The sequence below is a fragment of the Humulus lupulus genome, chromosome 8 (genome assembly GCF_963169125.1).
Source record: "Humulus lupulus chromosome 8, drHumLupu1.1, whole genome shotgun sequence".
NCBI lineage: Eukaryota > Viridiplantae > Streptophyta > Magnoliopsida > Rosales > Cannabaceae > Humulus > Humulus lupulus.
The window spans coordinates 43,758,312-43,780,842 of NC_084800.1; the positions used below are offsets into that span (position 1 = coordinate 43,758,312).

At 34.0% G+C, this 22,531-nt stretch overlaps 1 protein-coding gene across 4 annotated transcripts; it reads right to left on the reverse strand.

The window, feature by feature from the left end:
• Positions 1-3,425: 3,425 nt before the first annotated feature.
• Positions 3,426-8,111, reverse strand: LOC133797002 (VIN3-like protein 1). 4 transcript variants are annotated; one of them, XM_062234742.1, is made up of 6 exons: positions 7,935-8,081; positions 7,238-7,266; positions 6,818-6,885; positions 5,663-6,302; positions 5,193-5,503; positions 3,426-5,100 (listed from the first exon to the last, which is right to left on the reverse strand). In XM_062234742.1, exons 3-6 carry the CDS (start codon positions 6,846-6,848, stop codon positions 3,911-3,913), a joined length of 2,172 nt encoding a protein of 723 aa, XP_062090726.1. In that variant the 5' UTR covers positions 6,849-6,885; positions 7,238-7,266; positions 7,935-8,081; the 3' UTR covers positions 3,426-3,910. The 4 variants fall into 4 exon arrangements, with proteins under 4 accessions (XP_062090726.1, XP_062090725.1, XP_062090727.1 ...); XM_062234741.1 differs by lacking the exon at positions 7,238-7,266 and having other exon boundaries at positions 7,935-8,091; XM_062234743.1 differs by lacking the exon at positions 7,935-8,081 and having other exon boundaries at positions 7,238-7,283.
• Between the last annotated feature and the right edge of the window lie 14,420 nt (positions 8,112-22,531).

Consider the following 22,531-nt stretch of genomic DNA (forward strand, 5'->3'; position numbering starts at 1 on the left):
TATTACTTGTTAAAGGAAAAACTCATAATTGCTTTGAAGAAAATGATAAAAAGTGGGAGATTTTAATGGTATTTTATTGTTTTCTCCTCTGCTGTGATATATCTTTCTCTCGTGTGCATAATCAATTTAGGTCGACTTTATTTTTATAGATTTCATATTTCTTCATTATTTTACCAAACAAATTTGGTGGGGTCATCTTTTGAATTGGCTGTTTGAATTTTTTTTGGTTGATCTAATTAATGTATATTTAGCAAACATGAGCCACCACCACTAATCAGATATCTCCTTCTGTTGTACTATTTTTTACACTTGCACCAATAAATTGTTAGGTTGATTTCATTCAGGCATCAGAGATGATAATGTTATATCTATTGCTATATTCTTATATGTAGTTATGATCATTTCAATGAAAAGTGTTATCGTTCTAATCTTCAAATTTTGGTTGCCATCTATACTTTTATTATGTTGCTTAACACTGTTGATACCAAATGGAGGGATGTAAACAGGCAGAGCGGAGTAGGGTAGGATCATTCTCGCTTAAACATGTTGGGGTCTAATGAATATCCATTTAATAAAATAAGGGTGTGTTGTATAATTATTAGGGTAGTAATTATATATTCTAGTAATTATACTGTTATTTAAAATATAAAGTATGTTTGGATGTAAAATTATAATTACTTATGAATTCTTAATGTTATATTTGGAAAAATAGTTAATAATTACGTAGTAAAAAAATATTTTATGATAAATACTATTTAAAATTGATAGTATTTAAGTAATTACACAATGCAATTACACCAAATTCTCATGAGGGTTATGAGAATTAGAGAGTGTAATTGAAACACTTCAATTACCTCTTAATTATCTCCAATTACATATTTAATGTATAATTACATGACATGCTAATTCAAATAATTACTCTGAATTACACTCAATTTCAATTACAAAGTAGCTTTCTAAACACACCCTAAAACTAATTCTCATAAAAATTGTAAAACAATTTTAAAAAATGATACTTTATTTAATATAAAAAAATTAAAATAAAATTATATCATTAAAAAATTGTATTTTTATATATAAATTATTATATTATATATATTTAATAATTTATATTATAAATTAAAATATAAATCCACCGTTAAGAACTAACCCACTGGGCGAGTACCATTCCCTGTGAATTAAAATGATAATCCTTACCAAAAGTAAGTTTAATTTCATCTCTAATCCCCTTATTTATAGCTTGTTATGTTAGAAAGAGCTGTAAATATTGGGCAGATTTTCTATAGTACGATACAAAATCGGTACGAGCCAACACGGCACGAAAAAATATGGGCTTGGTTTAGGCACGACACGAATTACAAATTGGCATGCCACAGTACGATACTAGATGGACCTAAGCACGACAATATACAAAACTTAATATTTTAACATTAATAATGATAATAAATTTTCATTTGTCAATTATATATAAATTAAAGGGATATTTGCGGTGAAAATACCAAATTATTCAATTTGTATCACTTAAGTACTCAAGTTATTTTTTTGCCAGTGAAAGTACTTTCCACTTATATTTGTTGCAATCGTCTGTTCTATGTGACATGTTGGCGAAAATATCAAATTAAATAAATATTTGCGGTAAAAATACATAATTTATGAAATAAATGCGGCAAAAGTACCTAAAGTATGAGATATTGATGGCAGAAGTACCCTGGTTATAAGGAAATTTGATGTTATGTGGTGGATTTAACGGCAAAATAAATAATTGTAACAAAATATGGACGGAACGTATTTTCGCCGTCAAAAAAATAACTTGGGTACTTGAGTACTACAAATATAATAATTTAGTTATTTTCGCTGCAAGTATCCCTAAATTAAAATATAATAAAAGTCTATTATTTTTCTCAATGTTTATAATTTTCTAATTAAAATAATTATATTAATTTATTTTAAGATTTGTGAGTTGAAAATTTGAACATTTATTAATAAGTATTTAAATTCGTGTCGTGTCGTGTCGGGCAAACTCATATTTCAAGTTGTAAGTCCAACACAGTCTATAAGCACGGCCTATGTCATACCATGCTTCGTGCCGATCTACTTTTAAGCACTTTTTTTTATTACTAAAATATATGTGTGGATATAGTCTTGTCAATAATAGTAATCGTAATTAATAATTACCATTATCAGACACTCTAGTATCAATTTAAGTGAGTTGTTTTTGTTAAAATATACATTATATACTGTACTAGTAGTACTATTGCAACTCTGTTATTCATTTAGTATTTTTTTTTTTTGGAAAGGAATTCATTCAGTAGTTGTTGGGAGTAAAAATAACAGTAATGATGGAATTAGGGAGCAAAGGCCTAACGCCCAATTTAGAGGTCCAAACAGTGGATGTAATAGAAAAAATCCAAAGGTTCAGTTGTAGAGAAACCCATTTATAAAGAGTATACAAGCAGGCCCAAAGATTCGTGTTCGAAAACCTATTTCAAGTAAAAGCATGAAATGTTATTGATCGAAAGAAAAAGAAAAAAAAAAAGATGAAGCTCAGTTATATTAAAGCGGCGAACATGTATCAAAGAAGCTGAGATAAGAAGAATGATAGCAACGTCCACACTTCATAAAGAAGGACCAAAAAACAAACACATTTGCTACCCCAACTTCATAAACATTAAAGCAAGGAAATACGTACCCTTGACCACCACACAATAAAGAAGAAATGAATAATACTAAGAACATCAATGTCTTTACTAATCATAATCGGAATTATATATATTGTAATTATTCTTATTTTATTTGTTTATTTTTATTTAGTATGAATTCAGGAGAAAACAATGTGAATATTTCTCCCATTATTTTAAGTAATCACATTAAGAGTAATGAATTTTTATTATTTAAAATTAAAAGACAAATATATCCTCACAAAATATTCTCTTTTAAAAATATACATTTTTTATAAAAATAATTTAGTCAAATTAAATCTTCCTAGATGTGTAAACAAAATAAAATATTTTTAATTCCCTTTCTAGTTAATTAGTAAACAACATAATAAAATAATAATTATGATTCTTTAATATTTTATTCCCATTTAATTCTCCCATTAATTTATTCCAATTACAATTACACTTTAGTAAGCTTGCCACAAGACCGGATGATAACGGGAAGCACAAGTCGACGACAAAAAATGCCACCACCATTCTGTTTAGAACTTTTGAATTTATTTAGAACAATATTTCATATTTTGAATTATAAATGTTGTACAAGTTATTATATTACTTTTTTACTTCAAATTCCAATTTTCTTTTTTAAATTAAGCCCTGTGCGTTGAAAGGATAAGAACAACACTGTACCCCAAGTATAGAAGTGAGTAGTGAGTACTCATAGCACTGCATTAGTGTTGAAATCAACAATAAAAAGTAAAAAGATGATTCCATGAAAGAATAGATCAATAAGAAGAAATATTTCATAAGACCACGTAAAATTCATGATCTACCCATGTACCCTTCTTTGAATTTAAGAAGGCAAATGATAAAATTATAGTCATAGTTTCCTCTATGATTGAAAATGCTACTGCTTCCTTGTAATTAGAACAATTAAGAAAAATGAGAAATGCTTCCTCTCTACAAGCAGAAGTAGATGTAGAATACCCTTTAATCCAAGCCTCCCTCCAGAGAAAAAACAGATATTTTGTCTCCTTGATCAGCTACCGATACCGAATCTTTTAGCCGGAACAAATCTTGCCCGTGATACTAATGAAACATTACAGACAGAGATTAAAAAAATATTTGCCTGTACAAAGATGGCGAAATTGATCATCAGATTAATGGTCGTTTATAATAAAAGAAGAGCATTTACTAAAAACGTGGCCGAGGAGCAAATAGCAATCCTCATCATCGGTATGACCCTCCTCACTTTAATGCCACAGCTTACTACAGAAACCGTTCTTTTGCCTCTTGCTGGAAATAATGTCTGAGAAGGAGTCTACCAGCTGGCCAGCCAAGCTACTGGGATCATCAATCATGGTTTGAATGAACGTATTCACCACTCTCCGCTCCTGCTCAGTTGATCTAAGGCTAAACCAAGTTAACAATTTCAATCTGAATTCCTGTGTTATATGACCTTCACATTCAAGCCACCGGATTATTTTCACACAGTACTCAAAGTTCTCATCCAAGGAACTAGATTCATTAGATATTCGGAATGGAGAACCATTAATCAGTGTGCTGTCACAATCATGTGCCTCCTCAATTGTGTTCACCAATGCTCTTTTTCGACAAAATTCAGTCCTTGAATCAACAGCTGGCACATCACCAGTCGGTCCATGTGTCCAGGTCTGGGAATCACCACTACCATGTGATCTTGCTAAACCGTTCTTTAATATGTCATGCGAAGCAGCATCATCTGCTTCAACAGTTAGCTGCAAGCTGCAACCATTGTCTTCATCTCTGGAAGACTCAAATGGTGGAGTTAATTCTTCATTCAGATCAGGGACAGAAACAACATTCAAGTCAAGCCCCCGTGAGACAGAAGGCAACCGTTCTTGTATGATTTCTGGCTTTACTACTTTGTTAGCTGCACAACACTTCTCTACATCTGCACTGCAAAACCCTTCTAGGTAGCCCTTCTCTTGAGCCCAAGCTAGATGTAGTATCTTTCCCAGGTCTCGAACCTTGAATTCAGAAGAACCAGCTGCCACTGCATTTTTAGATTCCCCCTTCCCACTAGGACTTCCCTCAGTGGAGGTATTCTCTTTCTTATCTATTTTCACAGCTGGTAAATTAGGATTCTTGTGAAGTATCTCAACGCTCTTGGTGAAACACTTTGCCTCAGAGTGACCCAAATCACCAGTTTCTGTATACGAAATGATCCGAAAAGTGTACTCTGTGCAAGGCTTCAAGTTGGATATTAAAATCCTTCTCTGAGTTCTTGGAAAGACACAATTGGGCTCCTTTGAATATCCGTCTTCTCTACAATTGTAATACCAGAGCTTGTAGCCCTTAATGTCATTTGATGATGCTTTAGACAGCTCAATTAAGATAATCACAACAGATGACGGTGTTACTTCTTCAAAAAGAAACTTGCAAGCAGAAGGAAGTGAATCCTCTGCAAAAAAAACAATAAACATACGTAATCACATTAACTTCAATTGACAAAAATAGAGCAAAAAGAAAAAAAAAATTGTAAGACGTTCCAACCTCTGTTATTTGGATTGAGACTAGAAGTGTTGGTCAGCCATTCATCTGCTTTCCCAATTGCAAGGGAGCAGAGCTTCTGCACGTCACCAGCAATAGAGAGTCTACTGACAATTCCACGTGCCATTTTAGAAGAAACACCATTCACCGGACCCACTTCTGTTTCCAATTTAGCCTTGGCTTCTTTGACTATATCATGCAGCTCTCGAAACCTTGAAGTCCCATCTAAGAGCCTGTAACTCAAGTATATTCTATAACAAAGTACATCAACACGACGTGCATCTTTTGCTACAAGTAGTTGCTTTTTCCAACACCTGCCAATATTAAAAACAAATCAAATTGATCTTCAGTACATTATTAAAACTGGATAGTCTTTCACGCATTACAGGTTCAAAGCTAAAAAGAAATAATTAACATATAAAAAGCATTATCAGGCCTATATTTAATCTTAAGATGCTTAAATTATTTCTCACCCAAGTATTCCAGACACTTTACCACAAGAAGCACAGCAATAACTACCATCTAGCTGCATCAACTGTCCGAGATCAACTACCCCAACCTTTTCACGTTGAAGGGCACACTCAATGTGGCAAGATAAACCGCAGGAGTCTCCCTGACCAGAGTCTGACGAGCAAACCAGCCAAAGACTAGGGTCCTTGTTGTCATCAAACAGGTGACAGATACAGCAAGAGCACCGCCTACAAAATGTGTCATCTATAGACAGGACAGCTCTACATGCAGAATTTTTACATATCCATGAGTGTGACAAACCAAATTCTGAAGATTGTTCAGGAGTTGGAGGGAGTCGCACTGGATTTTCTCCCTTTCTATTTTGCTTTCTAGAAGAAGGCTGATTGCTAGGACTAGAAGAAGCTTTTCTTGGGTCCACCTTCTTATTAGTCTTGCACGTCACCTTTGCTATCTCCATCGTCTTGTTTTTTGATGAAACTAAGTTTTTCTTGTCCTTATCAAAACAAGTCCTTAACAGTTCCTTCTTGGGACCAGATCTCAAAAATTCTTGAAGTAGCTCTGGACTTCTTGAAGCATCATCAGAATGACCATTCTTCTCAGGAGTGCTTTGCACACTGGAAGACAGGCTTTGAACACCAGAAACTGGAGAAAAAAAAAACACAAAACTGAACTGACAAATGTCTTTTCAAGAAATTGACTTAAAAAAGGCGGAGCTATTGAGAAATTTTCCAAAACTTACAAATCAAAAGAAAAAATGAAAACTAATATTTTCTTGAAATCAAAACAGCTCCAAAAGTGTAGTCTGTTAAATCAGGATTAAACAACATCGTGCTCTACTAAGCAATTAAAATTTGCAAAATGATATGATAAGCACCAATCTCTAATTAGGCAGTTAAAGATGTCAGTGTCACCGGAAAAAATGTGCTCAATAAAAATCAGAGCAATTAAGAGCTGAAGCTTCAAAGCATCCATCCATTAGAATTGAAATTGATGATAAATAAGAATGTGCTCAATAAGTATCACCTACTAGAATGTACAGTCAAACAATTTGTTTCTTATTTTCTACTAAAAGGTTTATCAAACACACAAAGCCAAATAATTGGCAGCTACAACCCACGCAAAGACACAAGCACACGTAGGAAACATAAAGGCCATACCTTTAGCAAGCAATTTATCTTCTAAATCCATTTAACAAACGTTAGTTATAACAATTCCGCAGTCCTCCCTGTGACAACATAATCACATTTCAGACTGGTAATTATCATAAAACAGAAAAAATATAGATGCAACAAAGTTGAGAATGACCATCACATCACATATGTTTTATTTTTTAATTTTTTTTTGGTTGCTAAACCTGGTTTAGTTGTAAAAAGATGATTAATTACATTAATATCTGGCTTTTCCATGGTACAATTTTTTGTATTTTTTTAATTGCCCGGGTCAAAGGAATGCTGAAAATTCCATCATATCTACCGCTATCGAGTAAAAATCTATGGTTCTTTCTCCTACGTCTTCTCTTAGCTAAATATTATTACATAAAACAAAGTAACTCAGATGAAAAAGTCAAGCTTCCAAACCTCATCCCCTGCTCTCTATTTCCTTCGACCTTCTCACCATAATGCAGTTGACCAATTTAACAATATGACCCACAAGAAGAAACTCAAAATTAAACTGAATACAAAATCAGGAATAAAAAAAATCACAAGAAAATAAAGAGACTACATGAAACAGAAGCAAATAACCATTTAAACCCACAAAAAAGTTGCTTTTTGTTTCCAAGAAGAAAGGAAAGAAAACAGATAGTACCATGCAAATCAACCACGACGAAAGACTCCAATATCTTTTTCTCCATCATATTAATAAGTACAAAAGAATAATATATGGAGAGATATTTAATACATAGTAACAAATATGATATAGCTATCACAAACTGAAACTCAAAGCGACATGAACAAGGGTTCTATAATTATATACACACCACTAATCTCTAGTAAATACATTGTGTGAATCAACCACAAGCAAATCAGAAACCATTTTGAAGGTCACAAACGTAAAATCTAAATATTGGGGTTCAAAATGCAGCAAACCAAACCAAGACTCTAAATTTAGGTCACCGTGGAGAAAGGGTTTAAGGAAACGAATACAAAAACCCAAAAAGACAAACAAAGAATATGAAAGCTCAAACGGATCTGCGCTAAAAAAAAGTTTCTAAAAATGCCAAAAAAAATCCAAATAAAAATAAAACAAAAAAGAAAACTAATCTGAGAAACTCACCGGTCAACAATGAGAACAAATCTAGGGTTTCGATGCGCCCCAAAATTCTCAGAATTAGAAACCAGAAAGTATGAAATCGCCAAGAGAGAGAAGGAGAGAGAAACCTCTCTCCGTTGTTTGTGTTAGTTGGTATGTGAAAGAGAGAGAAGAGAAGAAGAGCCTTATACGAGTGATTGATGTCTTAAGAGGAAGACTCGACCGTGTAAAACACGCTCTATAGATCGCGTGTCCAAGGACCTACGGTTTTTGAAAGTAGGGTTGGTTCTGCTGCGCAGAAAAGTACATGAGGCACTGCCTCGAATAGTTACTGGTACGTGCAATCGTAAGTGCTTCACACGCGCGTGAGAAATAAAATAAAGTCTATCTTTTCTGTCGCAAAAAATAAATAGAGTCTATTATTTTTACATAAGATACCATATTATTATTTCTCATTTATTTAAAATAAAATTATTAGTAGTATTGTTGGGAAAAAGAGAAAGAAAAAGCGCAAATAATAGTCCATGTCATTCAGCATTAGTTAGTGTACGAGTATTGAATCCGTCCCTTCCATTGATGAAATCCCCACCGTCCGATCAAACCCCAATAGTGAAAATCAACTACGATTCCAAACCGTTGACTGACATATAAACAACCCCAAATTCCCGAGTGCAATCAAAAAGCAACTAATTGTGTGATTAGAATAAATAAATAAATATAACAATCATGGATTTCACAGAAGATATCACAAGCATTTTTTACACGTGTCAACAGAATCTTAAAATCTTCAAAAATTAGTTCAAAAGAAAAAGAAAAGTTAATGAAATAGGCCTATACATACACAAAAGTTATTATACACATACTCGTCCATGCCATATGATTTTCAAATAATAATAATTAAAAAATTAATGTATTATTATGTCTCTTCTATGCATAAAAAATGTGTAGAAAATAATTTTTTTTGTTTTAATAGTTTTTTTTAACTTTAACATAATATAATTATATTTAACAAAATATTTTTATATTTAACCATAGATTATAAATATGATTTAAATTTAGATAAAATTAAATAAATAAATAATTAAATAAATTAAAATAAGATATATTTTTTAATATTTTACAATAATAATTATTTAAAAATAATAAAACTATATGTTTTATAATTTAAAATAAAATTAAATATAATGTTTTGTTGTCTCTGTCAAATTAAAAAATTAAAATAAACATAAACTTAAACAAAAATTGATTAATTAATTAAAATATAATATTTTTAAGATATTTTATGATAATTTAAATAATTAAATCATATTTATTAAAAATAATAAAGATATATATATTATTTTTTTTATTTTATAAATTTGTGTGATGTTTTATTTTTTATCAAATCGTCAAATTTACTATAAGACATTATAAGATACATCATTAATATAATTATTTTTTCAGTTAGTCATATTTTTGTGCTTCTTTTTTCTTTTGCAAATCAACCATATTATTATCCTCTTTTTTTTTAGGAATTTTCTTATCTCTATGTTAGCTACCAATTTGAGCACTCAATTTAACAAAGTACTCTTTCTGATTATTTTAAAATTAACAAATTTTAAAAAAATATATTTAAAATTCAATGAGAGGAATATCTAATTATTCATTTCAAATTATAGATATCAAAATTATAAATTTCGTTGTAATAGAGAGATGTTTTTGTTTTAAAAAAATGTATAATTTTTAACAAGAAAAATATCCCTTACAATATTGATAAGAGTGGAAATGGAATTTATAAATTTAATTTATTAATAAGTAAAAATAAAAGATTTTGTCAAAATAATAATAATAAGATTTATATAATTTTTACATATTAAATTTTAATTAAATACCGTATATAATTTTCAAAATTTCATTTAATTTATATTCCAAAGAAATCGTCCAGTGACTTGACCTCATTGGTGAGAGAGGTGCGTTTGTTTTGGGGCTATCGAATTGACTTGGTCTTCTTTGGTTTCGAATTACGAAAGAAACCATTTTCGGGTCGGCTCATGACCTGAGCGGGCAACAACAGCTACGATATTTCCCTTTTCTTAATGTCCTTTTTTAGGTGGCCAATGAAAGGACGAGGATTTGAAAAGTTTTTACTATTTGAGAAGACCAGCACTCGGCCCTGGAGCGTCATGCATTTCAATAATATAAATGTTAGGCTAATTTGCATCTAAAACCCCAATCTCATCTACATTTGGCAATTAAGTCCTCAACCTTATTTGTTTGGCAATTAAATCCCCAACCTAATTAACTTTTGGCATCCGTTAGTTTTAATCCACTTTCCGTTTTAAATTCTGGTAAATAACACATGCTACTGACTAAAAAAGGTATATGCCGTCAAATTGAGAATTCTAATTTGTTTGGTTTGCTGGAAATCTAAGTGCTTGGAGTAAAACGGAGTAAGCTTGCATTAATGGTGATAACAGTATATATCCTTTTCTTTTTGGAAAGTCTTATTTATATATATATATATATATATATTTATTATATCTATATCTCCCAAGAGATCTTGGTACTTACAGTGTACATATACTTTTTTTTTTGGTAAGTAATCTCCGGCTATGATAATGATATATATATATATATATATATATAAAAGCATGCATGCAAGTAAAATAAGCAACTGTTCGAGAATGCCAAATGGAGGGAAGGAGATTGAATTATTAAGTCACATGTATAAGCAGCACGGCAGTATACATGTTCAAAAACACTTTCTCTCTGTTTGGTCTTCCATGGATGTGATGATTCTTTTTTTTTTTTTTTGCTGTGAAATGCGAGATGCAACCAACCATGCACTTCTTAAGCTGTGAAGAAAAAAAAATTTAAATGTCATTAAATCTAATTTGACATCATATACCCTTTAGTCAGATGCACATGTGTTATTTAACAGATTTTAAAACGGAAAGTGGATGAAAACTAATTAACAAAATACCTTTGTTTATATATAGGCTGAAGATAACTTAAACCGAATGGTAACAAACTCTAAACTAACAAAACACAAGTGTAATGTTAATACTAATGTTGACTCGTTTTTTCGTCAACTCACACAGAGTGATAAATGAAGAGTTATTTTGTCTGTAATACCTCATAAAGGATCTTATGATGAACAATGAGCTAAAGAAAAAAAAATGCATTAATAAATGAATGCGACAAAGATTTATTGTGGTTCGATCAAAAAGATGATCTACATCCACTTTAGTCAGTATTATTTATGAACTTTGAACCCTCAAGAGCAAGCTGACTTTTGATCTTGCTCTTAGGGCAGTTACGTACAAAGAAGGAGAGTAGAAGCTCTCTCCGAAAAAAGAACAGGCACTGACTTGTTCTTCTCTTAATTGTTCGACCCCTTGTTATAGTGCGGGTTGCACTATTTATAGCCACGGAGATAGGAAAAGCTGATGGTGGCACCTTGTTTCCCAATCAAACTAAATTTTGTTACACTTGGCTGAAGACAGGTTTATGTCTCACCAAAAATGGTAATCCGACGTGTCATGTTTATTTAATAGCTAAAGGTGCACACTGGTGCGAAATGAGGCTCGGATGAAGAGGGCCATTGGCGAGCAGCGAGGGGCCTCGGTGACCGGCGACCAGCGAGAGCTCAAGGATCAGCTATGGCCGATGACGACTTTAGCAGATCCTTGTGGTGCATGTTTGTTTGACTTGTGCATCTAGGGCGATCGGCTAGGCCTTTTCTTCTTACGATTGAAGCTAGCGTGGCCATTTGGCTTCACGCGATGGGAGAAGTAGGTCGGTGTTGTCGAGTCCTGCCTCTTCTTGAGTATTTGGGGGAGTAGCAAGGGCCACTCCTTACGAGGGCTGGTAGTGACCATGGTACCACGACACTTTGTCTTGATACGTCATCACTTCGCGGGCCGCCACATGGAAGTGAAAATTTTGGGTACAATAACTAACAGATGCCAAAAGCTAAAAAGGCTAAGGATTTAACTACCAAACAAATAAGGTTGGGGACTTAATTGCCAAATATAGTTGAGGTTAGGGTTTTAGATGCAAATAAGCCTAAATGTTATTATGGCAGGCAACAGGTTCTCTTCTAAGCATAACATTGCTACAAGGCACCTTAGAATCCAAACACCCTAAGACATAACATATGTTGTAATTTAATAATAAGTTTTACCTATTTAAATTTAAATTAAAATATGTTGGATTCGATATTTATCCTTAAAGTATTGAACTTCTAAGATACTTTTTAGTATTCCTCTTCTGAGATCCATCATATTTTAGTTAGAGTATTGCTATAAGTCATCCTAAAGTGTCTAACATCCTAGGATATGACAAATTATTGTTGATGCAATTTAATATTGAGTTAGATTTAATTGAAATATCTAGGATGATGTTGACTTGCACCTTTGGGATCTTTAGCATTTCTCCTTTTTGTTATTGTCACTCCTACAAATATAAGTTTTATTTGCGTTTTTTTTTAACCTTAAAAAAAAAGCGCAAAGAAAATATTTGAATGAGTCTAAAATATCACATTTAATACTCGCGCACTATTTTATTGCGTGTTTAATAAAAACACAGTGTAAAGTTAACATAACTGCAGAGAAAATGACTCATTTTCTCCGCGGTTTTTTTTTATTATTTTTCTCTGCGGTCGTATACATTGCGGTTCTTAGTACTCTCAAAAATCAGTACATTAAAGAAAAAAATCACAGAGAAAATTATTTTTTGTAATAGTGTGTATTTAGTATTCTTATTAGAATAATGATATGTGTACTAAAACATTACATCAAATGATGTGATAGTTTCACTAAACTAATTAAATTTATTTCACTCATAACCTACTGTTTTAAAATACAGTACCACATCAGTTTGTGTCATTATTTTCATATTATTATTAGTATATACTAGCACACACATCGCAATTACCAAAGGCTTTTTTAGGTCCACGAATGATATGATCAGATGGGACCCGTAAATAATATTTCATATCGATTGAATGGTATGAATCAAAAACTAATATTGTGTGAAATGAAATTGATGTGAGTTTTTTTTATTCACACTCCAACAAGCATGATTCTCGTTTTGATCAATCTTTATTCAACTACACATGTTAATGTGTTTCACAACATTATTACATATCAATATAATCATACTTTTCCTCTTGTTTTTGGATATATATAGTACTGTCCTTGAAAACACTACATTATCACCAAAAGATGAATCTAATAATTGAGCGGGTCTAATTAGGCAATGCATGCATGCATAAGGTTTCTAATTTTACTTCATTAACTAATTAAATTATGCTATTTAGTGATTTAATATGTTATCCCTCTTATTTTTTAACAGCGTACATGACGTTATTATAATATAAGTTGAGATCCCCATACTCAATATGAGTCACATATCTAAACTGAATAAAGTTTGTGACTTGATATAAGATAAGATTCAAAAAATTTGTGTTATAATAATGACATTTGAAGTACATAAAATGAAACATGATAAAGAGGCAAACGTACGTTAAGTCTTTATCGCTATCATTCTATACCTACTACTCTAGATCCCTACACTCCATGTTCTTGATTAATTATATTTGGTTGATATATAAAGTTTCGTACAAAAATGATTTGGATTATGGGGTTACTTTGAAAACGCTTCAATTAAAAACCACTTCTTCATTTCAATTAAATTCCCTAAGAAAAATAAATAGAAACTCTACTTTAATTTTATCAGATGAATTTACAAACAAGTCCTCCTTCGATAGCTCTCTGGTCGGAATCGATCCATAATATACCTCTTTCTAGTTGGAGTAGTACGTAACACAACATCATGCTCTTCTCTCTCTGTACTTTTTTTCTTCTTCTCTCTCTTTCTCATGTCTAAATTTCATTTTTTGTAGTAGTGTATTATTTTAGTTCACTATTCTTCATATATAATTATAATATTATTAAGTTATTATTATATTCCTAATAGTGTTTGTTTCGAGTAGTTGAGTGATATTGGAAAGTATAGAGGAGCTTAGGATGAAGGTAATTGTAACGATTCAAATTTCCTAATAAGACTTAAGGTCTTGATTAAGGGGTCGGGGCCAGGATGACAAATCTTGGTATTATATAATTATGTGATATTTATATGTATCATTATGTGATTATGTGAATAATATTATAATGTGACTTGATATGCATGTTTAGGTGTATTAAATATGCATGGGGGCCTATTTCAATTTAATTGGGCAATTTTCATATTTTGGTCATTTCGGGTATATTTGGCATATATGTGGCATGTGTGTGGTGTTTCATTATTATTTGGTTATGCTATGGTTACTCAGCACGAGACGATCCTATGAGGCAAGCTAGTGGGAAAGTCATAACAGGATTCATACTTGACTCGGAATGAGTCAAAGGGTATTTAGTACACTACTGAGATATTGGGTAATGTGAATTAATATTTGATGATAAATTGGGAGTTAGTGAGACCATGGGAAAATTCTGGGAATTTTGACTATTTTACCCCCGATGGCGTTTTCGGGACCCCGAGCATTAGGATTTGCTTGAGGCTACTTAAGATTGAAGTAATTTGTCAGAAACATAAAAAAAAAACGTTCAGAATGTTCTCTCTTCTCCTTTTTTGTCACCTGATCGCACTTTCGAAGGAAACTTGAGTTTTAGGACTCGGATTCAAGTGAGGATCGAGGCATAGCGATTCTAGGGAAGATTAGAAGCATATTAGCCAAAGGATTTAGCGAGAAACGACATAATCAGAGGTAATCCAAGTTTTAAGTTCTTAATTTTTAAAGTTTTTAAGCTTTGATTGGATTTTATGTTTTGATGAGTTTTTGGCTGAATTGAAGCTTGGGTTTTATTGGTTTTGGGAGATTATGATGTTTGGGAACTTTAATTTTGAGATTAGGATATGTTGGGGTCAGATTTGGAGCTTTGAAGCTCAAACAACACGAAGAGAGAAGCCCAGAAATTCGAAGTTCTGGTTTGGGCACTGTAGCGCTAGGTGCTCTGTTTTGGGGGTTTCGATTCTACTTGTAGCGCACATAGATAGCGCTGTAGCGCTACACAGTCTTCAGAATGGGGTTTTTTTGGTACTTTTTGGGGTTTTAATCTGAGGGATCAAGGGATGATTTCACCACCCTGTTTGGTGGGATTGGAGGTTCCGAGAGCGCGAGATTGGTCCCGAGATTTGGGTTTTGGAACTTGAACTCATTGAAACACCATTTATAGTTGTGACAAGGTTATTGTTAGGGCTTAGAAACAGAATCGTGCTCGAGGGTCGTTCATTAGTAACCTGTGTGTGGACTAAAGGTAAGAAAACTGCTGTAACGCCCTGGATAGCCAAGACCGCTACACTGTGTACTTGTAAAGTGCAAAACTTTCTAATCAAGTCATTAATTTAAAAAAAAAAAAAAACGTGTCATTAGTTTAAGTGTCCTAAGGTTAAAAGACATTTTGGTCTCAAAAGATACAATTCATAAATTAATAGACAGTTACAGAAGGGATCCCCAAAAGATCAATGTTTAAAAGCTGGTTTGCAAAACTCAACAATTAAAAGTATTCATTAGCCATACTAAGGCAAAATACAAGGTTCTGGTCCTCTTGTCCCTGTAACCTCCTCAACCGTGGCGGCTGAGCAGCCTGCCATGTACATTCACCCTGCAGAGCTCTCCAGTCAGGGCTGATCGATCTTGCCTTTGCCTTTACCTGCACCACGCAGCACCCATGAGCCAAGGCCCAGCAAGAAAACAACATACACAACATATACAGCAATCTCAAACAGACATCCTAGAAAGTACGTTCAATTATTCAATCCATAGCATATAAGCATACTTCAAGGTACAAGCAACCTCAACTACACTTAGATTATTCAACAATCTCATCTATAGCCAGGTATAATATTCAATTACACAAATATTAGGGCCGACACCTTAGGCCTCACTGATTAATGGTGAAAAATACACATTTATTTATTTTAATAGTCAAAATAAATTAAGTTTTAATTAATATTTTCATGGAATTAATATGATTTATTTTATAAATGAAAATATTTGATTATTATTTAATTTATTATTATTTTGTAGGAATTAAAAATGTATTTTGGCATTTGAAAACAAAGAAAAAAAGAAAGCAAGAAGGAAAGAATTAGAATTGAAAATATAGTGAAAATTGTGGCATTTTTTAATAAACTTGGCCCAAATCAGCCTAGGCCCGCCTGGCCTCTTTCTTCACCTTCAGCGCCATGTGACGCCTTGTCCTCGCGCCACGTGTCCCAGCAACCAAGCTCCAACGTGACCATCCAAAGCCAACCTTCAGCCTTTTTCCTTGGGAAAATTACAAATTCTGAAGGAAACACATGACCAGCTTTCTCCATCCCAACAAGCCCAGGAACTGGCCCGAAGCACCCAACTCAACCCTCTCCCAGCCAGCGCCACGTAACGCGATCCCATTGGTTGGGAGTGGGTCAAAACCCTCATCTGCCACAGCCACCTTTCAGCCTATGTTTTGTGCACATTGGGCCTTGCAAAATTGCAATTTTGAGCTCTAAAGCTCATCTTTTTTTGGTGTTTTAGAAAAATGGTATTTTGACCATACACCAAAATAACTAGATTAATATTTATAATAAGATTTGATTTTTCAAAATCATATTTTATTATTAATATTTCAGATTTATTTTGTAAACCTCATTTTGTTGTTTAATTTCTTTTTAGTCTTTTTCTCCCTCTATAAATAGGGACACTTTCTTCACATTCTGTATGTAATTTTTAGATAGCAAAACTCTACCAAATTTTAGTCTCATTTCTCATATTTTCTCTCTAGAATTTCATGAGAATGTCTAGCATAATAGGCTAACCTTCTTAGGAAGGTTAGGATGATCCTATATGCACTATGACTTTGTTTGGTATTTTTTATTCACCATGTGCTTAAAATTTATATATTTTAGTGATTTATTTTCTTTCATCTCTACTTCTTCATCTTGTTATCTATATTTATGTTTACTAATAGTATATAGATTTTGTCATGCACTTTCTATGTATTATCAAATTAGTGAAAATAATATAGATAATATCTTTATCATTTTCTCCATCTCACTCATATGTATGTTGTTGCGAAATTTATAGCTATGCAAGTGCACACAGTCGCAATTCGTAATAAAAATGGTAAAAACCGAATATCGTCCTCAAGGACTGATTTATCAATTACCAATCAATTAATCCTTTAATTCTATTTGATGAAACAATTATCAGGAATTTTAAACTAAGAAAAATACTAACGAAGCGCAAAGAAGAATTAAACAAATTAACAAAGAAAATACAATTAGGACAATTATGATCCTCTATTTTTCCACCCTGTTATTTCCTAATGCAAGCATCTATATCTCCTTCTCTCTATTCAAAAATAAGTTGCAAAAACAATTCATAATCTGGTCAAGACTTATGAAATTCAATCTAAATGACAACTTCCTATATTTCTATGGTAAGTTGAATCATGTAGAGGGCATTAGCCACGCAACTCAGAAAATAAGCAAATAACCTAGATACTTTCGTTCTAAATTAAATTTGCATCCAAACAATCAAAGCATATCAAATTTCACTTTTCAGATTTCAATTTGATTCATAAAATAGCAATTAGAGGTGATCAATCAATAATCGCACAATTAACATAGATTGCAAGGAATTGAAAGAGATGAAGAAGAATATCAACTTTGCATTAAACCATAACAAGGGTTTCCAAAAGATTCACATAAAAGCCCTAAAAGAAAATTTAGCCTATGATATTCATTCTAGCAATAAGATAATTCAATTACAAACATGAAAATTGACAGAAAAAGATGATGAAAACTCAGGGACGAATCCTCCAATATGGTGTTCTTACTCCAGTCGTCGTCGTCTCCTATTAGCCTCTCTCAGTCGCCTATATGACTCCCAAAAAACCCTACTGAAAATTCCCTCTCGAAAAGACTGAATTGCCCATCAAAAATAACCAATTATGCCAGAAATCGCGACCCCAGCTATAGCGCTAACATTGTAGCGCTGTAGCGCTAAACTCAGAAACAAAACAGGGAAAAAACTAGGCACCAGCGCTGTAGCGCTCTTTTGGTAGCGCTATAGCGCTAAAGTCAGGAACTATCTTCCTGAAAACTGCTTCCCAGCGCTGTAGCGCTGATGTTGTAGCGCTGTAGCGCTTAAGTCAGTGCTGAAGCTCTTCAAGAATTCTTCCTAGCGCTACGGCGCTCCCAAGGTAGCGTTGTAGCGCTACTTACAGAAACACCCAAAAGTCACTAATCCGTCTCGATTTCATTCCATTTTCGCTCCTTTTCAATATTTGCAACACTTAACATCAATTACCCTGAAACAAGAACAAACGAGCATAAATCCGAAATAAAACAATCCTAACTAAAGAAAAATAACCTAAAAACTAGAACCATAAACGAGCCTAAAACTCGTTTATCAAACTCCCCCAAACTAAATCTTTACTCGCCCTCAAGTAAATCCTAACTTAAACTAACAAAACGAAACAAACACAAAACGAACACATTAAACCATCATTACTATCTATACTACTTTGCCAAAACTCATGAACTCTCAATTGCAATAACAATAACCAGAATTTCAGCTCAATTGCCTTAAAGTCCGATTTGTAAAGTTCAATTAGGGAAATCACAAATATATCATGAAAATTACTGCAACAATTGGACTCTATCATATATGCTCAACTCCTTTCAGACAATTCCACAAACCAAATTTTCAATACGCTTTGCATCACTTGACCTTCTTCACTAATGTCAATAACATGTGTTTTGAAATCAAGAGGACTTTCACAGGTTATAGCTTGGCTTAGGCAGGGGTAGATAAAATTGTCATTTAAGCTCAGTCGTTACCATAAGCATAAAACCTTAAAACCAACCAAATTTTTTTTTTTTTTTTACCACACCAAAAATCGCCCTTTTATACAATTAGAGAGAGAGATGACAACACTTTTCATTATTTTTCTTCTTTTCTTTTTCTAGACTTATCACTTTTTTTTTTTTCAAATCACACTCCACCAAACTTATTATTTTCTATACATATATATGATCAAGGAGTGTGACAAAGTGATAATATATATATATATATATTTTTCAAAGACTTCTCTCTCTTTTTTTTTTCGTTTTTGTACAATCATACTGTATTCCCATCATACCAACTTCTTACTATTTTTTTTTTCCTTCTTCTTTCCCACAGATTATATGCTTATGATAACAAAAGGAAAGGAAAACAAAAATAAAGAAGTTAAGAAATTCAGGCTCAAAAAGTATGATCAAGAACAAAAAACAAAGTTTAAGGTTCAAAAAGGGTGACTAAGGATAATAATCAAGGTTGGCTTGAAAGGCACAATCGATCCAATAAAATTGCCTAAATCACTTTTCTAAACACATGTCATCAAGGATTTCGCCTCAAAGGCCAAACAATGCAAGTTCTATCAAATTCAAATTGCCATACCACCAACCCTAGTCCAACATATATAATAAACTCCAAAATGTTGCATTTTCAAAACATATTAAAAATTTCCCAAAAAACCTTTAAATTAAACGCTAAACCAATTGAACCAAGCACACAGTTGAATTCAATTTCCTTTTCATGAACAAAAACAAAGCAGCAACAGACACGAATGATGGTTTAACGATAACACTACAACTCAAAAACAAATAAAAACAGAAAAATAAAAACAGCATAAGCCCCCCCCCCCCCCCCCCAAACTAAAGATGCACATTGTCCCAAATGTGATAAAAAATAAAAACAGAGGAAGAGAACTTACCTGACCAGCCACATCAGTATGGCGGTGGTGATGGATGGAACGAAGGGCCTTCGAAAGGCTGAGATTGCGGAGGTTCAGGTGCAGGAAAACCAGCAAAAGACGGTGGTGGAGGCGGAGGGTAAAACGGAGAGTACGGTGGATAAGGTGGAGGTGGAGCAAAATACGTGCGATCTGAATCATCTAGCGACCAGCGGTTCACCAAATTGTTTAGTTGAGCCACATGACTCACTTCATAATCATAACGCTGGCCTAAATACTGATTCACCATATGCTGCTGCTGAACCACATATTGATTCTGTTGGATTAGATAATCCAACTTCTCATTAACTTGCTGCAAGCTTGAATTGCTATCGCTACCCACTAAAGCTGGTTCATCGTCCTCCTCCACAACAGCTTCCATACGGCGCTTTCCCTTTTTTCTTGCTTGTGGCACATATAAATAAGGCTCGGGATAGTCATTCATCAGATTAATGGATAATGGTTGCTGCAGCGAATGATAGATATCAGTAACGAACTCTGGGACACCAGCCTTACAGCATAACATTGTGATGACTGATCCATGGGCCAAACCACCAGTAGTGTGCCCTTTTTCAATGAAATTGATGTTGGCCTTAATCCAAATACCCGGATTAACACTCATCCCCTGCATCAATGCGTACATTAATAAGGCTCGATCCTTAGTCATATCAGATACATGACTAACAGGCATGAATCGAGCACAAACAAGGAACGCCCAAAATCTCGCCTCCCTGTTAAGCTGGCATGATGCTATACTTTTAGGGAGGCTGCCAGATAAATTCCAAGGGGCGCCTTCAAAACACAGTTTATCAGCCACGGCCGCAAAATCTATAGAGCCGCCCAAGAATTGGGCATATTCCTCCTCCTCTTGTTTGATATGCGGGACCTTGAACACCCTATTAATCGCTTCAGCAGTGAAGGGCACACGTTTCCCTCGAACAAAGACTGTGTCATTGTGTTTATCTCGTAGGTTGGCATAAAACTCATACACCAACGACACATTAGCCTGAGCCAGCCTTGTTACAAAATCTCCCCATTTCCTATTCATGAGGTTCACCCGAACCCGTTCAAAGATCGGATGAGCAAACAGTTCAGACTGAAATTCTACTTCTCTCTCGGAGATCAAAGGTTTCCTGACAAATTTCTCATACCGCTCCTGAGCCTGGAAATTGATAAATCGAGTCTCATCATACTCATGCTCAGAACTTTCTTCCCTGGATTGAGACGCAGAAGCTTGCCCCTTCCCCTTGTTTCTACCCGCTCTTTGCTTGGGTGCCATTATCTCTATGATCACCAAACCACAAGACAAAATTTTTACAGCACCTCCCCTCTTTATGGACCTTTTTCCTCTTTACAAACAGTAGCAATATTCAACCTTTCAAGCAAATCAACTAGAATCCCCAAACCCAAACCACAGAAAGGATTTACCCTCTTCAATCAAACAAGGCCAGCCAATCCCAAATATCACAGCAACACAAATCGTAAGAGAGTAGGAAAGAAAAACACTTACCAAACCTTGGCAATAAATTCCCTTACACTTGAATGTGAATACCCCCTTCAGAATTTCCTCTTTTTGCAAGAATTTGGATCAATGAAATTCTAGGGTTTCAAAATAGATTTGGGGCAAAATTGAAAGAGATTGGAATGGAAGGGAAGAAAAAAGAGAAAATAAGATGAAGAATGAAGGAAAAATGAAAGGTGTGTGGGGAAATTTCTGGGAAAAAGGCTGTAATGGCAAGGCTATGGAGGGGTGGAGAGGATAGGAAGAAAGAAATAAAGATGAAGAAAAAGAAAGAAGAAGAAATGAGGGAAAAAAAATCGCACCTTTCTGATTATTAAGTGGTTCACTGGGCCGAGCGCTATAGCGCTATAGGAGTAGCGCTATAGCGCTCATACGCGATTTGGGAGTGGGCCTCTGGAACCAGCACTATAGCGCTGGTTTAACAGCGCTGTAGCGCTTGTTGAACCTCGAATCTCCTGTTCCTTTCTGAGAAGAGCGCTATAGCGCTGTAGCGCTATAGCTCCTGAAATCACCACTTCTTTTTTTTTTTTTTTTTTTTTTTTTTTTTCACGATTTTCACGGTTCAAAAATACATAAAAAATAAAAATAAAAACTAAATACAAAATCCCATCATTGTTCAAAACCAAATAAAATAAAATTCACAATTGAGAACTGCCTTCTCAAAGCGCTGTCTTTAACGTCATTTAGCCGGACGCTGGATCCCTCTTCAAAGAGGCTTCAGAAGAAGGACAGACTTTGCTTGATCGAAAGTACCACCCAAGTAAGGTTTCAATCTCTGGCCATTGACTTTAAATAAAGCACCTGAATTGCCCCGAACTTCTACAGAGCCATATGGAAAAGCTTGAACTACAGTGAAGGGCCCTGACCATCTTGACTTCAATTTGCCAGGAAATAGTCGAAGTCTTGAATTGAACAGAAGTACCTGCTGCCCTGGTTGGAACTCCCTTCTGATTAAGTTCTTGTCATGCCAAGCCTTTGTTCTTTCTTTATAAATCTTGGCATTCTCATAAGCCTCATTTCTGAACTCGTCAAGTTCATTCAGTTGCAACAGCCTTCGTTCACTAGCAGCATTCCAATCAAAATTCAACTTTTTCATAGCCCAGAATGCCTTGTGCTCCAATTCAACTGGTAGATGACACGCTTTACCAAACACCAACCTGTAAGGAGACATACCTATCGGTGTTTTGAATGCAGTTCTGTATGCCCAAATCGCATCATCTAACTTTTTCGACCAATTCTTCCTCGAACTGTCAACGGTCTTCTCCAGGATGCTCTTGATTTCTCTATTCGAA

What these genes read in the sequence shown, in the direction of transcription:
- LOC133797002 (XM_062234741.1), bottom strand. Translation starts at nt 6,848, where the DNA reads ATGGATTTAGAAGATAAATTGCTTGCTAAAG. An exon ending in AGATAAATTGCTTGCTAAAG is followed by an intron (nt 6,303 to 6,817) that starts GTATGGCCTTTA and finishes TTTTTTCTCCAG; the next exon opens with TTTCTGGTGTTCAAAGCCTG. An exon ending in AAAGTGTCTGGAATACTTGG is followed by an intron (nt 5,504 to 5,662) that starts GTGAGAAATAAT and finishes TAATATTGGCAG; the next exon opens with GTGTTGGAAAAAGCAACTAC.